The 22,207-nt window shown below is 19.1% G+C and overlaps 2 protein-coding genes across 6 annotated transcripts; both read left to right on the top strand.

Annotated features, from left to right (window-relative positions):
- The first annotated feature begins 798 nt into the window (after nucleotides 1-798).
- On the top strand, nucleotides 799-14,839 carry LOC100872979 (diacylglycerol lipase-beta). Of its 5 annotated transcripts, none has more exons than XM_086908362.1 (14): nucleotides 799-841; nucleotides 4,134-4,232; nucleotides 6,549-6,761; nucleotides 7,701-8,017; nucleotides 9,266-9,409; nucleotides 10,185-10,353; nucleotides 11,061-11,184; nucleotides 11,266-11,409; nucleotides 11,532-11,643; nucleotides 12,637-12,729; nucleotides 12,843-12,997; nucleotides 13,720-13,863; nucleotides 14,121-14,239; nucleotides 14,319-14,839. In XM_086908362.1, exons 2-14 carry the CDS (start codon nucleotides 4,138-4,140, stop codon nucleotides 14,509-14,511), a joined length of 2,022 nt encoding a protein of 673 aa, XP_086764488.1. In that variant the 5' UTR covers nucleotides 799-841; nucleotides 4,134-4,137; the 3' UTR covers nucleotides 14,512-14,839. The 5 variants fall into 5 exon arrangements, 3 of the variants coding, with proteins under 3 accessions (XP_086764488.1, XP_086764489.1, XP_086764487.1); XR_015292158.1 differs by lacking the exon at nucleotides 799-841 and adding an exon at nucleotides 873-1,249 and having other exon boundaries at nucleotides 13,725-13,863; nucleotides 14,334-14,839; XR_015292159.1 differs by lacking the exon at nucleotides 799-841 and adding an exon at nucleotides 873-1,249 and having other exon boundaries at nucleotides 13,725-13,863; nucleotides 14,319-14,594.
- Nucleotides 14,840-17,503: 2,664 nt separating this feature from the next.
- On the top strand, nucleotides 17,504-20,280 carry Tif-IA (RNA polymerase I-specific transcription initiation factor RRN3 homolog Tif-IA). Its single transcript, XM_003697083.4, has 8 exons — nucleotides 17,504-17,733; nucleotides 17,954-18,157; nucleotides 18,291-18,510; nucleotides 18,606-18,714; nucleotides 18,836-18,988; nucleotides 19,073-19,555; nucleotides 19,627-19,805; nucleotides 19,882-20,280. Exons 2-8 carry the CDS (start codon nucleotides 17,954-17,956, stop codon nucleotides 20,211-20,213), a joined length of 1,680 nt encoding a protein of 559 aa, XP_003697131.1. The 5' UTR covers nucleotides 17,504-17,733; the 3' UTR covers nucleotides 20,214-20,280.
- The last annotated feature ends 1,927 nt before the right edge of the window (nucleotides 20,281-22,207 follow it).

The raw sequence follows: 22,207 nt of genomic DNA, 5'->3' as shown, positions 1-22,207 counted from the left end.
AATTTTGTTTGAAATTATTGAAAAAAATAGAGATAAATATTTAAACACATATTTATCTATTATTATTAAGCATAAATATGTGCATAAAAAAATATTTAGAAAATTTATATAAATTGATGATTTCAGACATCACTTTTTTAGCGTTTGAATTTTTTTATTCTATTATAAATGAAATAGATATTTAAATATCTATTATATAAGAATTAAAAATGATTGCATACATTAAGTTCTTTACATATTTACAAACTAGATAATTTATGATCATAAATAAATTCAAAATATCTTTTATCATATACAGAACGCAATCATTAATCACAATAATTAATGAAAATTTATCTCATTAATTATTAAATGAAATTTAAAAATTAAATTATTTAATTAATTTTACAAACAAATATGATATAAATATATTATAAATATTGTTAAAGAAAATTTTTATAAAATCGATATATATATATTTAATTTAATCGATATTTAATCTTTCCTCTTCCTCATCAAGCAAAGTTAGCATAATTTTCACTTAAGCGAGTAAACATACATTTTCCATTGCGTTAAAAAATAAAAATAAAATTTTTTGTTTGCTCGATAATTATAATCATCAGCTCATTTTCATTTTTGCATGAAATAAAGCGACAAAACTTGTTGCAATAGTGAAATACTAGGGGCAATACTTGCTCCTACCATCACCTGTTGTCCGTGCTATTGGCTTTTTTCTTCTTTTTTTTTTTTCTTAAGCGAAAAAAGAAACGGTGTGATTGGGAGGAACGAAGGGAAAGTGCCGGACAGTCACCGCCAACCAGCTCGCAAGATTCAACGCGGGATGCTCGCTACTCGAAACAAGGTGAACGGGTTTACGAGCGTATTGTGTGTGTGCACTTTGCTGTCGTGAGTCGAAACTTCTTTCCGGCAGTCATATTAAATCGCGCTTCTTTCTAATCACGTCGGCTATATGAAATATCATTTAGCTCGTCGCATATTTTGCTAGATCAGCAACTGTTCATCGACGTTATCACATTTCGGATTCGTTTAAGTTCCATTGATAGTGAACGGATATGATATTTATTTCGATGCATGTGAATTAAAAATCATCCCTCGTTAAAATATATCAAGAATTTGTCGTATGAATAGTTGAAAAAGTCTCTGCATCCTGTTTTTTAAATATATTTGAAAAACCGCGGATTGTGCATATGAGAAACTGGCATTTTTGTGAATGATTCAAAATTCTACAGTGAAACGCTTTGTTCCAGAGGTGAATATATATTTAGAAATTTAAATGTTTCCATTTGATTTAATGTTTTTTCTCGTAATATGTCGATTAGTATAATGAATAAATCGAAAGTATACAGACATAGAAATTCTCTGTCTTGGGAAGAAAATATTATTTATAGAAAAACTAGTTTAGAAAATGAACACACATAAATAGAAAAATTTCGAAAACGAAATATGAAATATACGATACGTATGTGTCATATTTATGTAGACGAATTTCGAATTTGTTGTAAACTTTTTAAATAAATATATGTGCATTATATTTATAATATTTAATATATAAAAAATATTATTTATTAAACTTTAAATTTAAAAAGAGAGTTAATAACTGAATAAAAAATAGAATTAAACTTTGGATATTAGTATATTAGCTTATTAGCATTTAATTACTATTTATAATATTGTATATAACGATAAGAATTATAAATTATTTTAATGTATTCTAATGTAAATTATTTCTTACAGTTATATTCTTACAGTTATATTACAAAAGGAAAAATATTTTCGTATATTTAATAGAAATATTGTTATTTTATGTAATTTTTATATTTTATTAAACATCAAATATGTTTAAGTAATTTTTGAAAATTTATGATCTAAGTAAAAAAAAATATTTGTGCATTTCTTGTCACAAAAAAATCTTATTTTTATCTTAATTTAAATAAGAGAACCAAACATTTTGTACATATAAAAAAAAAAATATATATATATATATATATATATATATATATATATATATATATATATATATATATATATAATAGTAAGATAGAATATAGAATAATAGAAATTTCATGCTTTGTTTAAAATTTTAACACTTCTGAGTTGTGATTGCAAAAAGATATTAAATATTCTTTACAAATGAAGTTAAATTTAAATGCATAAATTACAAAAAAATTATATTTAAATGTATAATTATTAAATATTCGTGTACAATTCTTGGAAATATGGATCATTCATAATTCTCAACATTTTTTTTGTATTTTTAGTATTCGATATTCAATAATAATTCAATAATAATAATAATTAACTATTATTTTTATTAATTATATTAAATACACACATGTTATTAATTTTGTTTTCTTTTTTTACTTTGATTATAGCATATACATTTTTTTATCTGTATATTCTTTATTGTTTGATTTTACCAAATATCCAGATTTTTTTTTTTTTTTAAATCAGCTAATACGATTGCCTGGGAATATAAAATAAAATAATAATAAATTATTAATATAAATTATTAAATTATAATATGTATATGAAATAATAATTAATAAAATTCGCAATTACATTGCATTCAGGTCTTTAAATTTCGTTAATAACACGAAAAATGTTAAAAATTGTGAGTGGTTTTAATTTTCAAAACAATTTTTTCCTTTGCAAATATTTTCGTTTTTGCTTTGTTAACGAATAATTAATGGAACACACTAGCCAATCACAAAGCGCGTAAAATTATCGCGCCACAATTATAGTGTTAGGTATATGTCGTCGATGAGTCTTGAACAAACTTGAACAAAAAGTTGAAACAAAATATGTCGAGTTTTGTCGTGATGGTAATAAATGATAAAGTTGTTTGAAATCACTAAGAATCAGTTATATAACTCATGCATAAAAGAATAATTCAAATAACTGATCATAAATATAAAAAAACTGTTTTCTACACTAATTAGAATGATGAGAATATTTATCTTAATTAAAGAAAATAGTTTTCCTTATATAATAGAAATATTATTAGTATAAAACAATATTAATTATATCATTGGTATTGAAAGAAAATGGAATGTTTTCGAGCAAAAGAGACATCTTTGCGCCTGAAATTATTTCTAGAATTTTAAGATGTAAAATTGATCTTTATTTTAGGGTCAGGGTCCAGTTATGAATACCGTAAAGTTATGTCAATATTCTCAGATGTAGGATAGACAAAGACTTTCTCTCAACGCTTTCTCTAGTTTGTAATTTACTATTAAGAAAAATAAATATATTTGCCGTAATGTATACAAAAGATTATCAAATTCTTGAGAAAATTTATAATCATAAAATATCGTTGCTTATTTTTACATGTTTCTCCAATTTTTGAATCTTTTACAAATATTGTAAATATCTGTTGATCTGATTTTAATATACAAATCTTTTCTTTTTGTCATTTGTTCCTTCTTCATGTATATAAACATTAAATTCTAAAGAACGCTACCCATGCAAGACTTAAAGTATGAATACGTACATTTGAGAGTAAAACTCTGGAGAATTGCTCTCATGAATATCTCTCGCAAGTATACACTGCATTGAAAGTAACTATCCGACAGTAACTTTCATTAATAGTAAGTTTATTTCCAACTAGAATTCTTGATTGATGAATTGTCATCTGGAGATCTCAATAAAAATCTGAAAACGAAAAAGAGAAAAGAGTTATATTAATAAAATTTTATAGTAATGAAATATGTGTTTAATTAACAACAAAATATTCTGAAAAAATTTTTCGATCGGTGATTTTAATAAAAAGAGTTGATAAAATTTTATATCGATGAAATATGTGTTTAATTAATAACAAAATATTCTTAAATTCGTTCATTAAAAAAAAGTTTAATAGTTAAAGCTAAGTAACCTCATTTTTATTATAAATTTATTTCATATATTTTTGCTATTATAAACTAATAGAATTTATTATATATATTCATAGTTAAGAATTTTTTCTATTTTAATCTTTTCAAATATTTTCATACAAATCGAAACTTGAAAATTTACGATAAAATCAAGGCCACAACTGAAAAAAATGATAATCTTGTTTCATCTTGCGAGAAATATTCTTGAAAGTATCTCAATCTCTGTAAAGAAAATAATCTTATATATCGCTGTATTCTCCACAGAGAAATGCCGGCTATAAAACTTTTCGGCAGAAAATGGTTGACTGCAAGCGACGACTGTGTTTATCCAGGTCTCTTTGAAGTTTTCATTCGAATCGCTTGGTAAGTAATAAGTTGATTAATTGAATTTATTTTTATTTTAAATATAAGTAATATAGTAATAAAATTAACTATTAATAATAGAATTAAAATAAATCTAAAAAACAATCTTCAGACATTGTAAAACCGATACGATTATAATTCCAATTCAAACAAGCAAAATTTAATGTAAAAGTTTATGGATTGTATTCGTTAAATAAAAATAATTTAAGATGAAAAAAGTAAAAAATGATACATCAAAATGAAATTTCGGATTAACGAGATAAAAATTATTTTAATATTAATAATTACAGAAATTACAGGTTGTCAATTTGATTTTTTTAATTCTATAATTCAAAATAAGAAAAAAAAAAAAAAAAAAAAAAGAAAAGAAAAGAAAATTAACGTGAAACTAAAGAGGAAAATTCGACATTGTTTTTTTTCATTTACTATTTGTAATACAAATTTATTATTAACTATGATCAAATTTATTATCATTTTTATTTAAATTTGTAAAAATATAAAAATTTTATTTTTCTTATTTTAATGACTCATTATTAATTAAAAATTAAACATGAACGTATAAGTCATTCACTCCATCCAAAATAATTGCAGGAATTGATAAGAATAATTCTATGATACTAACAAAAATAAAAAATGTATTAGCAAGATATTATTACTTACATCATGAGCTTTTAAATCAAAAACATTCACAAGCTTTGAATCAATTTTTAAATGAGTAAAGTGAGTAAAATGAGTTAATTTATGAAGTGATAAAATGTTATTGAATATTTTAAAAATTCCATTAAAATTGATGATTTTAATTCTTATGCTTTCTTTTTATTAATTTTATGTAATTTTATTGTAAGCAGAAATAAGCAGAAATAAACAAAACTATTACAAATGTTTTTTATCCTCTTCATTTTTCATACTACCTGTCTATGATTGAATTTGAGAAGAAGATTGCGATATAGAAATAGAAATTAAAAAAAAATATTAAAAGCTTGCTATATAATTAATATTTTTAAAATTATTTTTAAAATATATGTTACAATAGACATTAAATTTCTTTCTTTAACTTATTCAAATAATATTATCCATTATTTGTCTAAAGTCAGAAATTAAATGTTAAAATATCACATTGATAATAATAAATAAATCTTAAAAATCTCTCTTTATTTATATTTTGCAATTTAAAATTTTTTAAAATAATCGCAAAATAATTGCAATAATTCTTCAGAAAATTGTATGAACTCTATACCAAATTAAAAATATCCATAAATTATTGATTTTTTTACTTTATTAAAAATGAATTTAAATTTATCATTTTCAAATTTTTTTTGCCATGTTTTTCACTCTAGATGGGAAATCATTATTTTGTGTATAACTTAAAATCATTATATGATTATCATATAATCAAATGATATTTATGTATATGGAAAACGATAAAAAATATATTAATTTAAAAACTATTAAAATCGATGAAGTTTCTTATTTTAAATAATTATCAATAAATTTTTTTCACGAATTATTAAAGGATATTATAAATATTTTATTAATTATATTGTCCGTTGTGAGAATATCTTGTTGTTTTATTTAATGAAAAATGATTCCAATATGATATCATTTTTATCTTTATTCATCATTTCATCTTTATTCATCATTTCATCTTTATTCATCATTTCATTAAATATTATTATGACTCTTCATACTAAATTTTAAAAAAACTTGTAAACTAAAACTTGTAAAAAGAAAAATTATCTTTTATAAGTAGTACAATAATATAAATTTTTTATGCGATATCTTTCAAAAAACGAAGATGTTCTTGTTTTTAATTGGAATATTAAAGATATGAAAATAAATTATATAATAAAATATATAATGTGTTAAAATAAATAATTCAATCGTATATGATATGCAGTGATTTTCAATGCGAAAATAATATAAATATAGTAAAAATTCAATAAATTAGTAGAATTAGATATATATATATATATATATATATATATATTATAAAAATACGAGTCTCTAAATCTTTTCTATTTTTCTAACATTATAAATAAGAACAGTAAATAATAGAGAAAAAGAGAGAGAAATTTTTTTATTCTTGCAATGAATAAAATATGATGCAATAAAAAAAATTTCATCTTGAAATTCAACATCAAGATCATTTTTACACGCTCTTTTATTTGCAGATTTTTACCGTTTCAAAATCATGTTATAATGCTCTTTATACTTATTACTTTATATTCATGCAATTATTATTAATATTCGGAAAATATTATTGAATAAATTCTAGATCATTTGAATTTTTATACAATTAATTCTAATTGTTTATAGGTTAGTTCCAATTGTAATAACGTGCATCAAATATTACGAATATACATGGAATTGCCAATCAGGTGGAGTATTAGTTCGTGTGTATCTTCTGGGAGAAGGTTCATTTCTTATTATATCTATACTTCTTCTACTTATTATCATAAAATTGAGCTCAAGAGGATCTATCATGGAAACGCAGGCTCGTAAATACGTTGAACCATTTTTGGCAATTAAGTAAGTAAATGTGTAAAAATTATATAGCAATTTATGTATCATTAATGAATTATTCATTATTATTAATAAAGTTATTTATTATAAAATATTTAAAATAAAACAATATTTTGTTTTATTCCGATATGTTTTTTTTATGTTATAATATATTAATTTATGATTTAATCGAATATATTATTTGTAATATTATCTTCTTTTAAATATAATTTTTTTAACAATATTAAAATTAGGCAGTTTAATATAATTGAAATAAAAAATTTTCTTCATATCTAAGATTTATTGGATAAAATTATTTTCATGATATTGATATTTCATACATATTTCATATGCAATTAATGTATACAATAAAAAAGACATGATTTTTCATATAAGTAATTTTTTATATCAAAAAACATGACATGACATGACATGTTATGCATGATATAAAATTATTTTTTATAGTTTCATTAACTAATTAAAGTTACTTAAAGAAAACTCGATATTAATATAGAGATATATTTGCAATTATTATAAGAATTATGAAAGAAATTTCATATCTAATTTTATACTAATATTGCATTAAAAATTATTGTCTTTTCAATAGGTAGAGCATGTTTATTACATTAAATATTTTTAATAATTGCTAAATTATATAACGAAAAATATTCTATACATTCAATTACTTAAACATTTATTCTTAAATTAAAAAAAAAAAAAAAAAAAAGAATACATTTTCAGGTTTCATTTTCGAAAAAAATTAATTTCACTTGCTTAGAGATCTTTTTTTTTTTTTATTAAAATTTTTTTTTTAAATTGTCAAATTAATTTGTCAAAATTATCAATTCTTTTAGAGGCTATTTTTAAAATAAAATACAAGAACTTTAAACATTCGATCAATCAAATTTCATAAGATTTAAATCACAATGCAAAATATATTAAAAAATGTATCTTTTGCTTTTACAGGATATTATTAATTTTACCCGAAATAGGATGGAATGTTTTAGGAACATTCTGGATATATGGATCAAATATCAAATGTAGTTACGAACATTATACGATGTCGGTTGTTCAAACATTGGTGTTCTTCGATTGGGTTCTTATTGCTCTTACTATTGGCGGTTTAGCATTAATTTTCGATCCGATAGGCTCATTAAATAAGAGATATTTAGAAAATTCAATGGAACATGCCAAAATCTCAAAGACTTGGTTACGAAGATTGAAGTATTGCTGGTGGATGAAGAAAGATGAGAATGCAAAAGACATTCTTCAACATGCTGCTGGTGAGACATAGGTACGACTGGCCTAGAAAAAGTCCTGCTGTAATTGGAATTAAAATATCTATTTATATCATATGTTTTTTATTTTCAATACCGAGAAAAAAAGTCATTTGAAATTACACATCGTTTTTCGATAATTAAATAAGTAACAAATTTAATGCTAATTAGATATATAGATAACTTTTTATCAAAGAGAAATTTAATTCATTTATCTGTTTTATAATTATAATCAAAGTTATTTATATTTCAAAGTTATATATAGAAGAAGATAAAATTTCATTACTATTATCATAATATCATATAATTAAATGAAAACTTTTTATATGTGTTGTTATTATTTTTAATAAATGAATAATTTTTTGACAATAAATTTATGATATTATTCTTGTGAATAGATATTTTTAATTCGATTTTGAGTTATATTCTAATGATCCTTTACAAAATTGATACATTATGTAATAGAATATCACACAATAAATATGCATAGAAATAATAATTATAGAAATAATATAACATTTCTTTAAAATTCACGGTATTGATCTTTTCTATTCTCTTTTTCTATTTATTCTTAATTTTTTTAAAACACAGGACTTTTTTCCGAAAAATTATGTATGCATGAAAATCAAAATTTTCTCTTTTGATATTAATAATAACGTGTATTATTGTATATTAAGGAAAGAAAAATTATATATATATATATATATATATATATATATATATATATATAATATAGTAAAATCTAATTAAATTGTAAATTAATAATAATATAAAATAATAATATAATTTGTAAGTCATTCTTTTTTTTATTTTCTTTTATTATGATAAAATTAATGATAAAATTATAAACATTTAAAAAAATTTCAACTTAATTTTGGTAAATTAAGAAAATTTTTGTTTAAATACATAAGATGAGATATATTTGTCAAAAAAAAAAATTATCACACGGAAAAATATTAAGATTATATTGTTCAAAGTTTTAGAATGAAAAGGATTATTTGCATTTGATTCTAAACAAAAAAAAAAAAAAAAATGAAAGTAATTTACAACTAACTAAAATTTTTTCAAATTGAAGTTTATTAAAATTATTATGTTATTATTAAAATTTGTTATTATTAAGTTTGTTGTTATTAAAATTTTATTTAATAAATTATAATATTTATATTTTATCACATACTAAAATATATTACATATTATAAGAAGTAATATAATATAATAATATCATAATTTTAATATCATAAAATTATTTTCTAGCTTTGTTATCCGCTTTAAGCCGTGGGACGGATTTAATTCCTTCGGATGTAATCGCAGGACTCATCTTGTTAAGAGTTCAAGAAAAGCGAGAGCGTCATGAATTACATCGAATAAATTTATCCCCTACTCCAGTACGCACTTCCGGTATGTATTTTATTCTTCTTATTATGATTTTAATTATTATCAATTTAATTTTAATTTTATTTCAAAATTTTAGTCTACAAAAATTTATGACATATATGTACAGAATATTCTATACAAGTAAATTAAATAAAGACAAAATTTTATTGTTTCGTGAATATTTGATTTTGAATCAAATATTATAGTTGTTTACGTATCATGAAAAATCTCATCTCAGATTTTAATCTTTTGCGGTTATGAAATATTTATTATATTCATTTTCACTAATATTTTCAAAATCTATTCGTTCTAGAATATAATAATTTTTTCAAAAATATATAAAAATAATTTTATTCGAAAATATTTATTTAATAATATATAAAAATAATTTATTTAAAAATAGAATATAATATAATGAAAACCACACTCTTAATTGTAGAATAAAAGCTATATTTATCTTAAATATTATAATTTATCAAATCTATTTTTATATTCTTTTTAATAAAAGTTTTATTTTTTATCACAAATATAACACTATTCAAATTTATTGTATGATTTATTTTAAAAATTCTGAAATAAAATAATATTATTATGATATATATGATATTTTTTAAATACTTTATAAAAACTATTAATGTTAGATGTAATCAAATTACATTTTCTTTAGAGTTTTAGTTAATTTTAAAGGATATTGTATATTCTACAATTGAATGATTTGATGAATGTATTAAAAAAATATAAATCTTAAATTAAAGATGTAAAAACAATTTTAAAAATGACGTATAAATTGTTATTCTAGACGCAGCTGTAATTTTTAAAAATATGCCAAAATGGATGTCCTTGGAAAATGCAATTCACTACATGATGCTTTCAGAAGCCATTTACGGATGGTTATTTATGTTATATTTACATAAATGTTCTGGATGTTTTTATCTTATGAAAAATTTGACTTGTTGCGCTTGTTTTCGGTAAGTATACAAATCTTATACAACTTTATTATTGTTATTAAGCAATATAATTAATAAGTAAAAAAAATTATAATTAATATTATAAAATATTTTTAAAAAGAGATAAATATCTATACTGTAAAGAATTTAAATGTAATTACATTTTTTTGTCGTATATTACATAATACATTTCTTAATATAAAAATCATTTCAATTCTCATGTTTAATTTATTCATTTCTTGATTTGAAAAATTTTTATGTATTATATATCTATTATAAAATATAATAAACTTTATTATTGTTTTTTATATTATATTACAAGTACAATTTTATAATAATTTTTTAAATCATTTTTAAATAATTAAATGTGTGAAAGATATGTAATGATATAATAAACATTTGTAATCTTCTGTAATGAAATTAAAACTTTTATTAGATTTATAAAAAATATAAAAAGTAAATTAAATAATATGATTTCAATTAATAATAATAATAATAATAATAATAATAGTAATAAAATAATTATTATTATTATTATTATTATTATTATTATAAGAATTAAAATATTATATAGTAATATTGTAATCTTTAAAGAAAAAGCGTAAATTTTTTTTATATTATTTTGATTTAATTTATTTATAAATTATTAATATTATATAATTAATTATATATTAATAGCAATTATAATTTAAATGAATAAATCAAGTATATATGTTGCTTAATTATAGAAGAAAACGTATTCCAATTAAGGGTGACAATTGTTGTTATTGTTACTTAACTGGAGTGAAATATTTATCAAAATTATCCACTGATGATATTCTATTTGCGTCATTTAAAAACAATTTGTGTGAGGTTGGTATTTAAATGATTTACATGTTTATATGCATGGTTCATATATTCAATAGAAACGAAATTTGTATTAAATACTTTCAGATACCATTTTTTGTAATAGCAGATGAGAAAACGAATAAAATTGTTATAATTTTACGAGGCTCTCTCTCGTTGCGTGACGTGATAACCGATATTACTGCAGATTCTGTTATTTTCGAATGTGAAGGTGTTCCACCAGGTGCTCAGGTAAATATCAAGGTTTAAACATAAGATTTTTTTGATATTATTTAGCAAATTTGTACGCTGTATTTGTTAAATTATTCATAAAAATGTAATAATCAAGATAATAATTATATATAATTACATAGGCACATAGAGGCATGATACAAGGAGCTAAACTGATATTGAGGGAGTTAGATAATCACAAAGTTCTAGAACGAGCATTCAATATGTATCCTCATTATGATTTATTGATTACAGGTAAATAAAAATGTTAAATAAATCTTGGAATTCAGTGTCATATACTTATATATAAAATATTTCATATTTCATTTTTCATATTTTTTTAAATATTTTTATTAATTTTTATTTTTAAGATATTCGTTATAATATTATATTGTATGATGATGAATTGTTTGATGATGACTGAAGATAATTGAAAATAATAATGAAAATATTTATGTATAGTATAAAAAATGATTAATTATATTTTATTATATTATTTTTTTTTTTTATTCTTTTCATATTGTATATTTTCTGTTTCGAGAAGTAACAAATATATAGAATATTTATTCAAATATTTTAGTTTTTGCTTAATGAATAAAAAAAAATATAAACAAGACAAACAAGAAATACATGCAAATAATATATTAAAAATGCTAATGAAATTTAAAATTTTTTTGAAGTTTAATGTTAAAATTTTTAATTTTTTACTTAAATAAAAAAATAAAATAATAATATAAAAAATAATAATAAAATAATAATAATAAGAAAAATAATAATAAGAAAAATAATAATAAGAAAATTGCATTATATAGCAAAATTATATAGCATTAAACTATGTATGCATCTAAAAATAAAAATATATATGTATATAGAAAAGTATATGTATGTATATTAAATGTTTTATTTTTAAAAAATTTAATATTTAATACTTCAAATTTCTTCTATTATTATTTTTGAAAACGTATATGTATTTAATGTTATAATTATTATTTATATTTTATTTATATATTTCAATTTATTTAAATTATGATTTATGTATTTTAAGATATGTATATCTTTATTATGTTAAAAAAATATAATTTAAAAATATTATTTATTAAAAAAAATTTTATATTAAATAGTGAAAAATTTTATATTTAAAAAAAATTATATATATATAAAATTTGACGAATTTATATTTATGTTTTACTGTTACTGAAGTTTTATGCTTCTTTTCTATAATTTCTTATAAAAATGTTTTATTTTTAGGTCACAGTTTAGGTGCCGGTGTAGCTACACTGTTAGGATTTTTATTACGTCAACGATATCCATCTTTGAAAGTTTATGCATTTGCTACGCCAGGTACATATTTTTTAAATATGAAGTTTGTGAGTTTTGTGAAGTTTTATTTACATAATTTATGTTGTAATTTTTTTGTTATGATGCATTAATTAAAAAATAAATGTCCTATTTAGCGGGCCTGGTTTCGAGAGAACTTGCCAGAATATCGGAAGAATTCATTTTTACAATAGGAATTGGAGATGATTTCGTGATGAGATTGAGCGTTGATAGCATAGAAAATTTACGAACACGTTTACTTATGGTACTTCGTGCTTGTCATTTGCCAAAGGTATGATCATCATCATATCATTAAAATATTTCAATTATCAGAGCAATTAAATTTTGTATAGAGAATATCATATTTTAATTTCATAAAACATAGATTTTTAGAAAACATACAAGTATTAATTTACATATAAAAAAACAATTAATGAAATATTGAAATTTATTTAATTGACATTTATTTATTTAAATTTATTTCAAATTTTTCTTATATTTTTCATATTTTCTGAGATATTTGATAAGATTAAAATCTAATATATATATATATATATATATATTAGATTTTACTATTATTAAATCTATTATATATATATATTAGATTTTTACTATAAAATAATTGCTTTGATTAACTGATTAATTGATTTAATTAAATGATTTTATAATATAATAATTAATGAAATCTTTGTACTTGAATATTCAAATATTTTCTTGATATTAAATATATTAAATACGATATCATTTAAATTTCAATTTTTTAAAATAGAAAACTAAATTGTTATAAAATCTTTCATAATTTATCCAAATTCAAATATGCTTATTTATGTTTATTTATATTTACAAAAATATTCAAAATTCTATAGATATAAAATATTTGAATGTAAATGAAGTTTAGAAATGATATCAATAATTTAATTTATTATAATTTTATAATATTTTAAATTCTATTTTATTTCTAATTTTATATTTCAAATTATCACAATAAATATATACTGCATATGAATTTTTCAGTATAGAATAGTATTAAATGGACTAGGTTATGTTTTATTTGGTATTCCTGAAAAAGATCTTGAAAAAATGTGGAAGCCCAATAGTATAAAAACTATATCAGGAAAATCGCCTTTACTCAACGATCGAAATATAAATAGACTAGAGGTATATATATATATTTTTTATTAATTTTTTTTTAATAAAAAATAGTTTTTAAAAATTAAAACATAAGATATGAAAAAAGTTGAGCAAAACGGAATACTAAAAATTAGATATTTGATTGTTTTAATAAGTAAATATAATTTAATATTTTTATTTTTAATTATGTTGAAAATTTTAATTTTTGAATTTTATGCGGTTTTCATAAATTTTCTCCTGTTTATAAAATTTATATATATAATAATAAAAAAATTATATTACAGGAAAATAGAATATATGAACCTGATTTTACGAAAAGGAGGTTTTCTCAAGTGAAATTATATACGAGCGGTAAAATACTCCATATAACTGAACGCAATATTGATAAATCAGACATCAAAAAGTATATAAAATTTATTTTATATATAAAATTATGCGAAATTGAGCAATATTTTGAAAATTTAATGATAAATTATATGTAGTATTTTTTTTTGTAGGAAAAAATTAAAAATAAAAGAAAAGACATTCGAAATGCGGTGGGCACAACCAGAAGAATTTACAGAATTGATTGTAATGCCGCGAATGTTATTGGATCATTTACCAGAAAATTTAGGAAAAGTTCTTAATAGATTGGCAGAACAACAAAAAAATCTATCACAAAATATTGATCTTTGATCTTTATGACAAAATATGTATACAATGAAAAGCAAATCATACTATTGTATATTATATTTTTGAAACCATACAAATTTTTATTAATGATTTTTTTGTTTTTTGTTTTTGTTTTTTTTTTTTAAGGAAAAGATATATATATTTTTATTTTGTAATATTGTTTTGAATTCTACTATCAAGTAAGAATATTATCACTTGTACAAATCTCAGGGTAATGTTAATAATATTTTATATAATAATAATATATTATAATAATAATATAAAAATGAAAATTAGAAATAATAAAAATAATTAAAAAAATAAATAAATAAATAGATATAAGTTTCACGAAGATACTTTTTCTATTATCATTTCTATTACTTTTCATAGAAGTTTGTTTTTATGTATTGACATTAATTCTATGTCCAACTAAATTTTTTTTCTTTTTTTTTTTTTTTTAAGAACTATATTCATTTTCATAATAAAAAAGAATTATATTTTTTTTGTATTTATTTTGTATTTATCTCATATTAAAAACCAATTCAATATTTCTATACATTTGATAAAAATGATTCGATATTTATAATATAATAATAGTATTTTATATCAGAAAAATTACAATTTCATATATTGTAATATTGATATTTGATTAAAAACTTTTTTCAAAGAATTATATTTCTCATGGTATTGGGTTAATAATTTAAAAATGAATATATAAATGCAATGAAAAATAAAAGAACAAAGAAATCCAAAATTGTTGATTCATATTGAACACTTATACAAAAAAAAAAATTAGATATAAAAATTGGATAAAAATTCTTTCTTATCTTTCATATTTCTAATAAAATATTAAATAATACATATTAAATAAAATATAATACGATTGTACATATCAATTATTGTAGGAAAGAAAATTCTTATGATTTGCCATTCACTTTCAGTGTATTTGGTTGTTCAACAATAAAATAGGAAGTCGTAAAATAAATGTATAAAATTTAAATTATATAAAAATATAAAAATAAAATAAAAAGCATAATTCAATTCCTGATTGAAAGATTTAAAACATAAATAGTAATATTTAAATAAACAATCAATATAAAACAACAAAAAAGTTCACAAATAATATATAATAAATAATTAAAAATGCTTTTAATAATCTAATCTAATAGATATTTATTTTTGTCGATGTAATATGTTCTGTTATCTTAATTTTCAATGAGTAATATTATAAACGGTGATTCATTTAGTGGCTTTTTAATTGGTTAGTGTAGCAAAGTTCATCTATTTACGCGAAAATTATTGCATAAATTGTGTATTTTTATTATTCAACTTTTTTAATATTCTATATATAAAAATATAATATATAAATATATAAAATAATAATATATAAAATAAATATATAAAAAATATAACAAAAATTAATTATTAAAATTTAATAAAAAAATTTTAAAGATTGAGTTAAAAAAAAGCATTAACATAAAAATTAATTAAATAAGACAAAAATTTAAAAATAAAAAAAGAAATTTGAACATATATATATATACACACACAATATATTATATTATACTATATATTATATTATACTATATATTACATTATACTATATATTATATTATACTATATATTACATTATACTATATATTATATTATACTATATTACATTATATATATATATATATATATATATATATATATATATTATATTACATATATACTATATTATATATACTATATTACATTATACTATATATTATATTAATATATTATACATATAATATATACTTAGTAAAAAACAATAATAGTAAAAAAAAATATAAGAAATAAAGCAAAATATAGCAATATAGCAAATATAGCAAATATAGCATAATGTTCAAATTAAATTAATATAATCTGTCACCAAAATTGTTACAGCAAGATTCAATTTAATTCAATTTAATATGTTTGCAAATAAAAAAATTTGTATTATTTTTTATATTCAAATTGTTAATAAATTAGTGGAACAATACTACACAAAATGATTTGGCTAAATGTGTTTGATAATAATGCAATGGAAGAAACTTTATGTATAAATGCATTATATATATATTTTTATTACAATATATAAAATTAATATTCTGTAAAATTTGAGAATTGTTAAATTTTTGAAAACTATTTAATATTTTATCAATATAATTTTATTTGGAAAATTTTCTGAAATATTACTTTGATTTAAATGTCATTACATAAATAATACATATTTATAATATATAATATAAATATATATTTAATTGTATGTTATATTTATTTTTAACTTCATATAAGTAATAAAAAAAAATGAAAACTAAAAACATTTTTACAAAATTCAAATCATATTAAATAAATATGTCAGAGTCATAACAATTTTTTTTTTTTATAAAACTAAATATTATATAAAAAAGTTAGTTTTTATAAAACTATATAACATATATAATATATATTTTACTAATTATTATTAATGTATATTTTATTAATTATAATATAATATATATAAAAATAAAAAAACTTTTTAAAATAATACCAACTTCAAAATGTAAAATTTTTCTTGTTTATAATGTTATTATATTTAATTATAGTATAGAATTTTTAATTGACAACCTAATGAATTAGCAAAGTACAAAACTGTATACAAGTAATATACGAATAATCAAAATTTTTTAAATTTTTTTTATATATTTTTTTTTTTTTTTTTTTTTTTTTTTGAATTTTTCCGTTACAAGAATTTTATATTCTACATAATTTATTTTGTATTTGTGATATATATAAGTAAATATACAATATTAAAATTTTTTTCAATTTAAAAATATGGATTTCAGAAAGAATTTCATAATATTTATATTTATATTTCAAGAATTTCAAAAATTTTGTGATATGTAATTTTGAAATAAATTTTTAAATTTTTATTCTCATTTAAAGATAATTTTATATTTTACTTGAAATGTTTTTTTATTATTATTTTTTTATTATATTTTTAACAATATTAAAAGTTAAAATATTTCAGAAATTTTAAATTTATCGATTTATCTATAGTATAAATCGATAATGTAGAACCTACATCATTATGAAACTATATATATTCGGTAGCGGTTATCCGGCCACATGTAAGAAAGTATATGTAGAAATATTAAGAGCTATTTAATCAGTAATATAAATTCAAAATGTAAACAGATATATAAGTTGAAATTATTAAAAATATTATCGTATTAAAAAGTTATAAATATAATTTTAAAAGTAAGTAGTTACTTAGATATTTATTATTTTATATCATAACCTTCTTATTTATCTTTTTGCACACGTGTGCTTGACAGTATTAATAAATATTAGATGTATTATAAGATGTATTTTAATTATTTTAATAGTAACTACAAATATGCATAATTTTATTATATTAAAATAAAGTTTTATAAAAAATTATTTCAAATAATAGATACATAATATTATTTTTTAACAGATGTCAGTTGTATCTTCAAGAGTTAGCAGTGTTTCATCAATTTTAAAAACTCCTGGAATAAGATCACAACTTATAAGACAATCTAATAGAGTATATTTCAAACTTCCAAAAAATCTTAAAAGTATTATCTATAATTTTGAAACTGGTAATGGAACAAAAGATTACGAAGATTTAATATGTACTTTACGAGATTCAAATATAAAGGTATATATTATTGTAATTGTTATTAAAATAGAAAGCTATTATTATACTATATACTAATTAGTATATATTAATTTTATTTAGTTTAAAATATTTTGGTATTTTTGATTTGTTTCTATTATTTTTTATATTTTAGGATACAGATTTAATAGAATTTTTATCAAATGTAAGACAATGTATATCATTACTTAGTCCTATTCATAAAGTATTTGTAGAAACACTTTTACAAATAAAATGGACAAATCGTTCTTCAGATATGACATCTGCTTATAAAGCATTTATTGAAGATTTAATTTGTATGCAAATTCATTATGCAAAAAATGTAATAGACAATTTAGTTGAACAATTTAAACCAGGTATATTTTAAAATAATTATAATTATAATAAAATAAATATAATTATACAAATAATCTTAATAAATATTTTTAATTGAAAATTTTATCTTATGTAGATGAAAATGATAATATTGAATGGAAAAATGGAGAATGCAGAGAAGAAGACATTCAAAAGTTGAATCATATACATGATATTCTTCAAAAAATTTTAGAAGTTGTACCAATGTAAGGATTTGTTGACAAAAATTATATATGTAATAATATATAGAATAATATGTTTCATATATAGTATATGAAAAATAAATAAAACTTAAAATAATAATTATTTATATGAAATTTGTTTTAGGTCTAGTAAAGTTCTACTACAATCCCTTAGAGCAAGATTCCCATATATTGTTCATGAAACTCATACACATGAAGTTTATGTATATGCATTAATTCAAATAATAGAATATGCACCACAATTACGATCTGATATTCTATCTCTAATTATTAATAGGTAAATTATTATTTAAATTTATATTTAAATTTTATTAATTTAGAATAAAAACACTTTATGATGAATTATTTCTGTTTGTAATAGATTGATGGTATTAGATGTAAACATACCACGTTTAGAGATAGATAATGAAGAAGAAGACTTAATGGATGATAGTAGTGAGTGTGACAGTACACTTGATACTGAGAACAATATTGAAGAAAATAATATAACAGAAACAGAAAAAATACATCCAATAGCTCATAAATTGGATGTATGCATGGAACTGATTCTGAAATACATGCATAACTCTTGTTTTATTAACAAAGTTTTGCAAATAGAATGTTTAAAAAGTCTCTATTTTGACGTGTTACGAATATTCGAAACAGTAATATTACCTACTCATGCGAGTCAATACGTACAGTATATTATGTTCTATATTTGTAGTTTTAAAGCAGCTGTTGTGGAAGCTTTTATAGATTGGTTGTGGCGAAAAGCATCTGATCCTAATGAACCTTCAATTATACGACAATCATCTGTAGCTTATATTGCTAGTTTGGTGGTTACAGCAACATTTATTACAACTGGGTATGTTTTTAATAATATGAAATTTATAATGTAAATGTTCATATATTTTATATATTTTTTATTTTCATTAGATTAGTGAAAGTAGTGCAATTTAAAATATCCAAATGGATACATAATTATATCAATATGCAAGACCATTCAAATTATATGGAAGGCGAAAATAAAGAACACAATGTATTTTATTCTATTTGCCAGGCATTATTTCTTATAATTACTAAAAGACATAATGACTATCCTGATTCAAGAAAGTGTAAGTAAATAATTTATATTAAATGATATATATCTTTTCAATATACTTTTTATAAATATTATTTATTTCTTTTCAGATATGTTATATTTACAAGAGTTAGATTTAGCAAAAATTATAACATGTAAATTAAATCCATTGAAAGTTTGCCATCCTGAAATTATGCATAATTTTGCAGAAATTACCAGAATATATCAATTGGCATATTGTTATACTATAATTGAAAATAATACTCGAAATCAACTTCCTCTTTTTGATAGTAAAAAAGGAACAACATCTACAATAGAAAATTTTTTCCCATTTAGTTTTTATATGTTACAACGAAGTGGACAAAGAATGATTCCCATATTACGTGATAATGTTAATAGTAGAGAACATAGAACAACTATAAAATATAGAGAAGATATTTGATAGAATTTAGCAGTTTAATTTGTATTTAATATATTCATAATAAATTAAAATAAAAATACAAAATAAATTAATGTATACGGAATGAACATACGAATATAAAACAGACAAAAACGTATGATTTCACAAATAATTCATGTTATAATCTTTATTCATAGTAGTCTATAAAATTTAAAATATTTGTTCAAATACAATACTCTCTATAAAAATATTTGGAAATTCAAAAATTTTGAAAAATATGTTTAAATATTAAATAATTAGTTAAAAATTTTAATTTTTCAATTTCACAATTTTTATTTATTCTATAACTACTTAATAGTTTTATTTAATGTATCTTTCCTTTGTGTCTTATTTTTATATCTTTTCATTCCAACTATTATCTTTGGAAAATAATATTTTATATCAATATGTTAGTTTTAATTATAATATAAATTATTTTTGTTTAATTGAATTCGATTATCATAATAAATCATCAGAGTTTTTTTAAATCTCATGATTTTTACTTTTTAACTTTTTCTTTATATTTGTTTTGTTTTGTATGTTCAGAAAGTTTTTTTTAAATAAATATTTTCCTTTATTATTATATTTAATAATGCTAAATATTTCATTATGGATAAATCAACGAATTTTGCTTTTTAGTCTTCTAAATTAAATTAATTTGTAGAAATTTCTATATCTCCCGTACAAAATTTTCTATCATCTATGTCTTTAGTTCAATTTAAATCAATATAAAATATAATTAATTAATAATTTTTTATTTTATTAAAAATTATTCTATAATTTTTTATACTTTGTAAATATTGGAACTTTTTTAAAATTTTTTAATTTAGAATTAATACATATTATTACAAAAAAAAAATTATAAAAAATAATACATATTATCAAAAGAATTAGCATTTACTAAGTAAAACAAACCAACTTTTAGGATAGTTTATTTTATTAATTTTAAAAATCTATTTATAAATATAAAATGAATTTTTTTCTCCTTTAAATCCTGTCAAATCTCATGTATTGTTAATATTTTCATTAAATTCTTATATTCTTTTTCTCTTTTAATCAAAAATATTTATTTTCTCGATTAAGTATCCGTTTTAATAAATATAGCATCCGCTTAAATTATATAATTATTATATCTGTTTTCAATTATTATTAATTGATAAATTTTTTTGTTCATTCAAATTTTGCTTTTTCACATCTATGCATTATATGACATCTATTATATGTTTTATATATACATTTTATGATTCTTTTGAATTTTTTTCAAATTTTAGATTATTTTTGTCATCTTATATATTTCTTTTATATATTTTCTTCGAATTTTTTCCTGATGATTTTTTGAAATGTCTTTAATAAATTTAATGATGTTTCAAATATTGTTCTTTTTTTACTATTACCATCTTTTTTTCAAATTTTAGATTCATATAACAATAATTAAAATGAGGAAAAATTATTGAATTTAATGTATAATATACAGAAACAGAAAAGATAAAATAAATAATACAAGGTAATGCAAATAATGTAAAAATGCAATTCATATTGGAACCTTCATTCATAATAGTCTATGAAATTCATGGCGCGTTTATTCAAATCCAAATATATAATGTACAACTGATTTATATAGAGTATACAAACAAATTTAATATAGAGTATATTTTAATATATAATGAATTTATTTGCAATCATGTTCTTAAATGAATTAAATATTTATAAAAATAACAATACTGTAAAATAAGTAGAGTAATTATAAATAATTGACTACAATTTTAATTCAATAAAAAAATATATATATGATAATATATGATTCACACAAATTTGTTATTTATATATGTCTTTAAATTTTATATGTATAATTAAATTATAAACATATAAATATTTAAATATTTATAATAATTATAATAAATTATAATTTTATTATTTATTAAATTTCTAACTATATTTGAATGTTATAATACATATTGAAGACATATTAATTTTTATACATATTTATAAATTTTATT

Source organism: Apis florea, unplaced genomic scaffold (assembly GCF_048593485.1).
Source record: "Apis florea isolate Af1SG1 unplaced genomic scaffold, ASM4859348v1 contig_3078_pilon, whole genome shotgun sequence".
Taxonomy (NCBI): Eukaryota; Metazoa; Arthropoda; class Insecta; order Hymenoptera; family Apidae; genus Apis; species Apis florea.
This window is presented reverse-complemented; position numbering and strand designations above follow the sequence as displayed.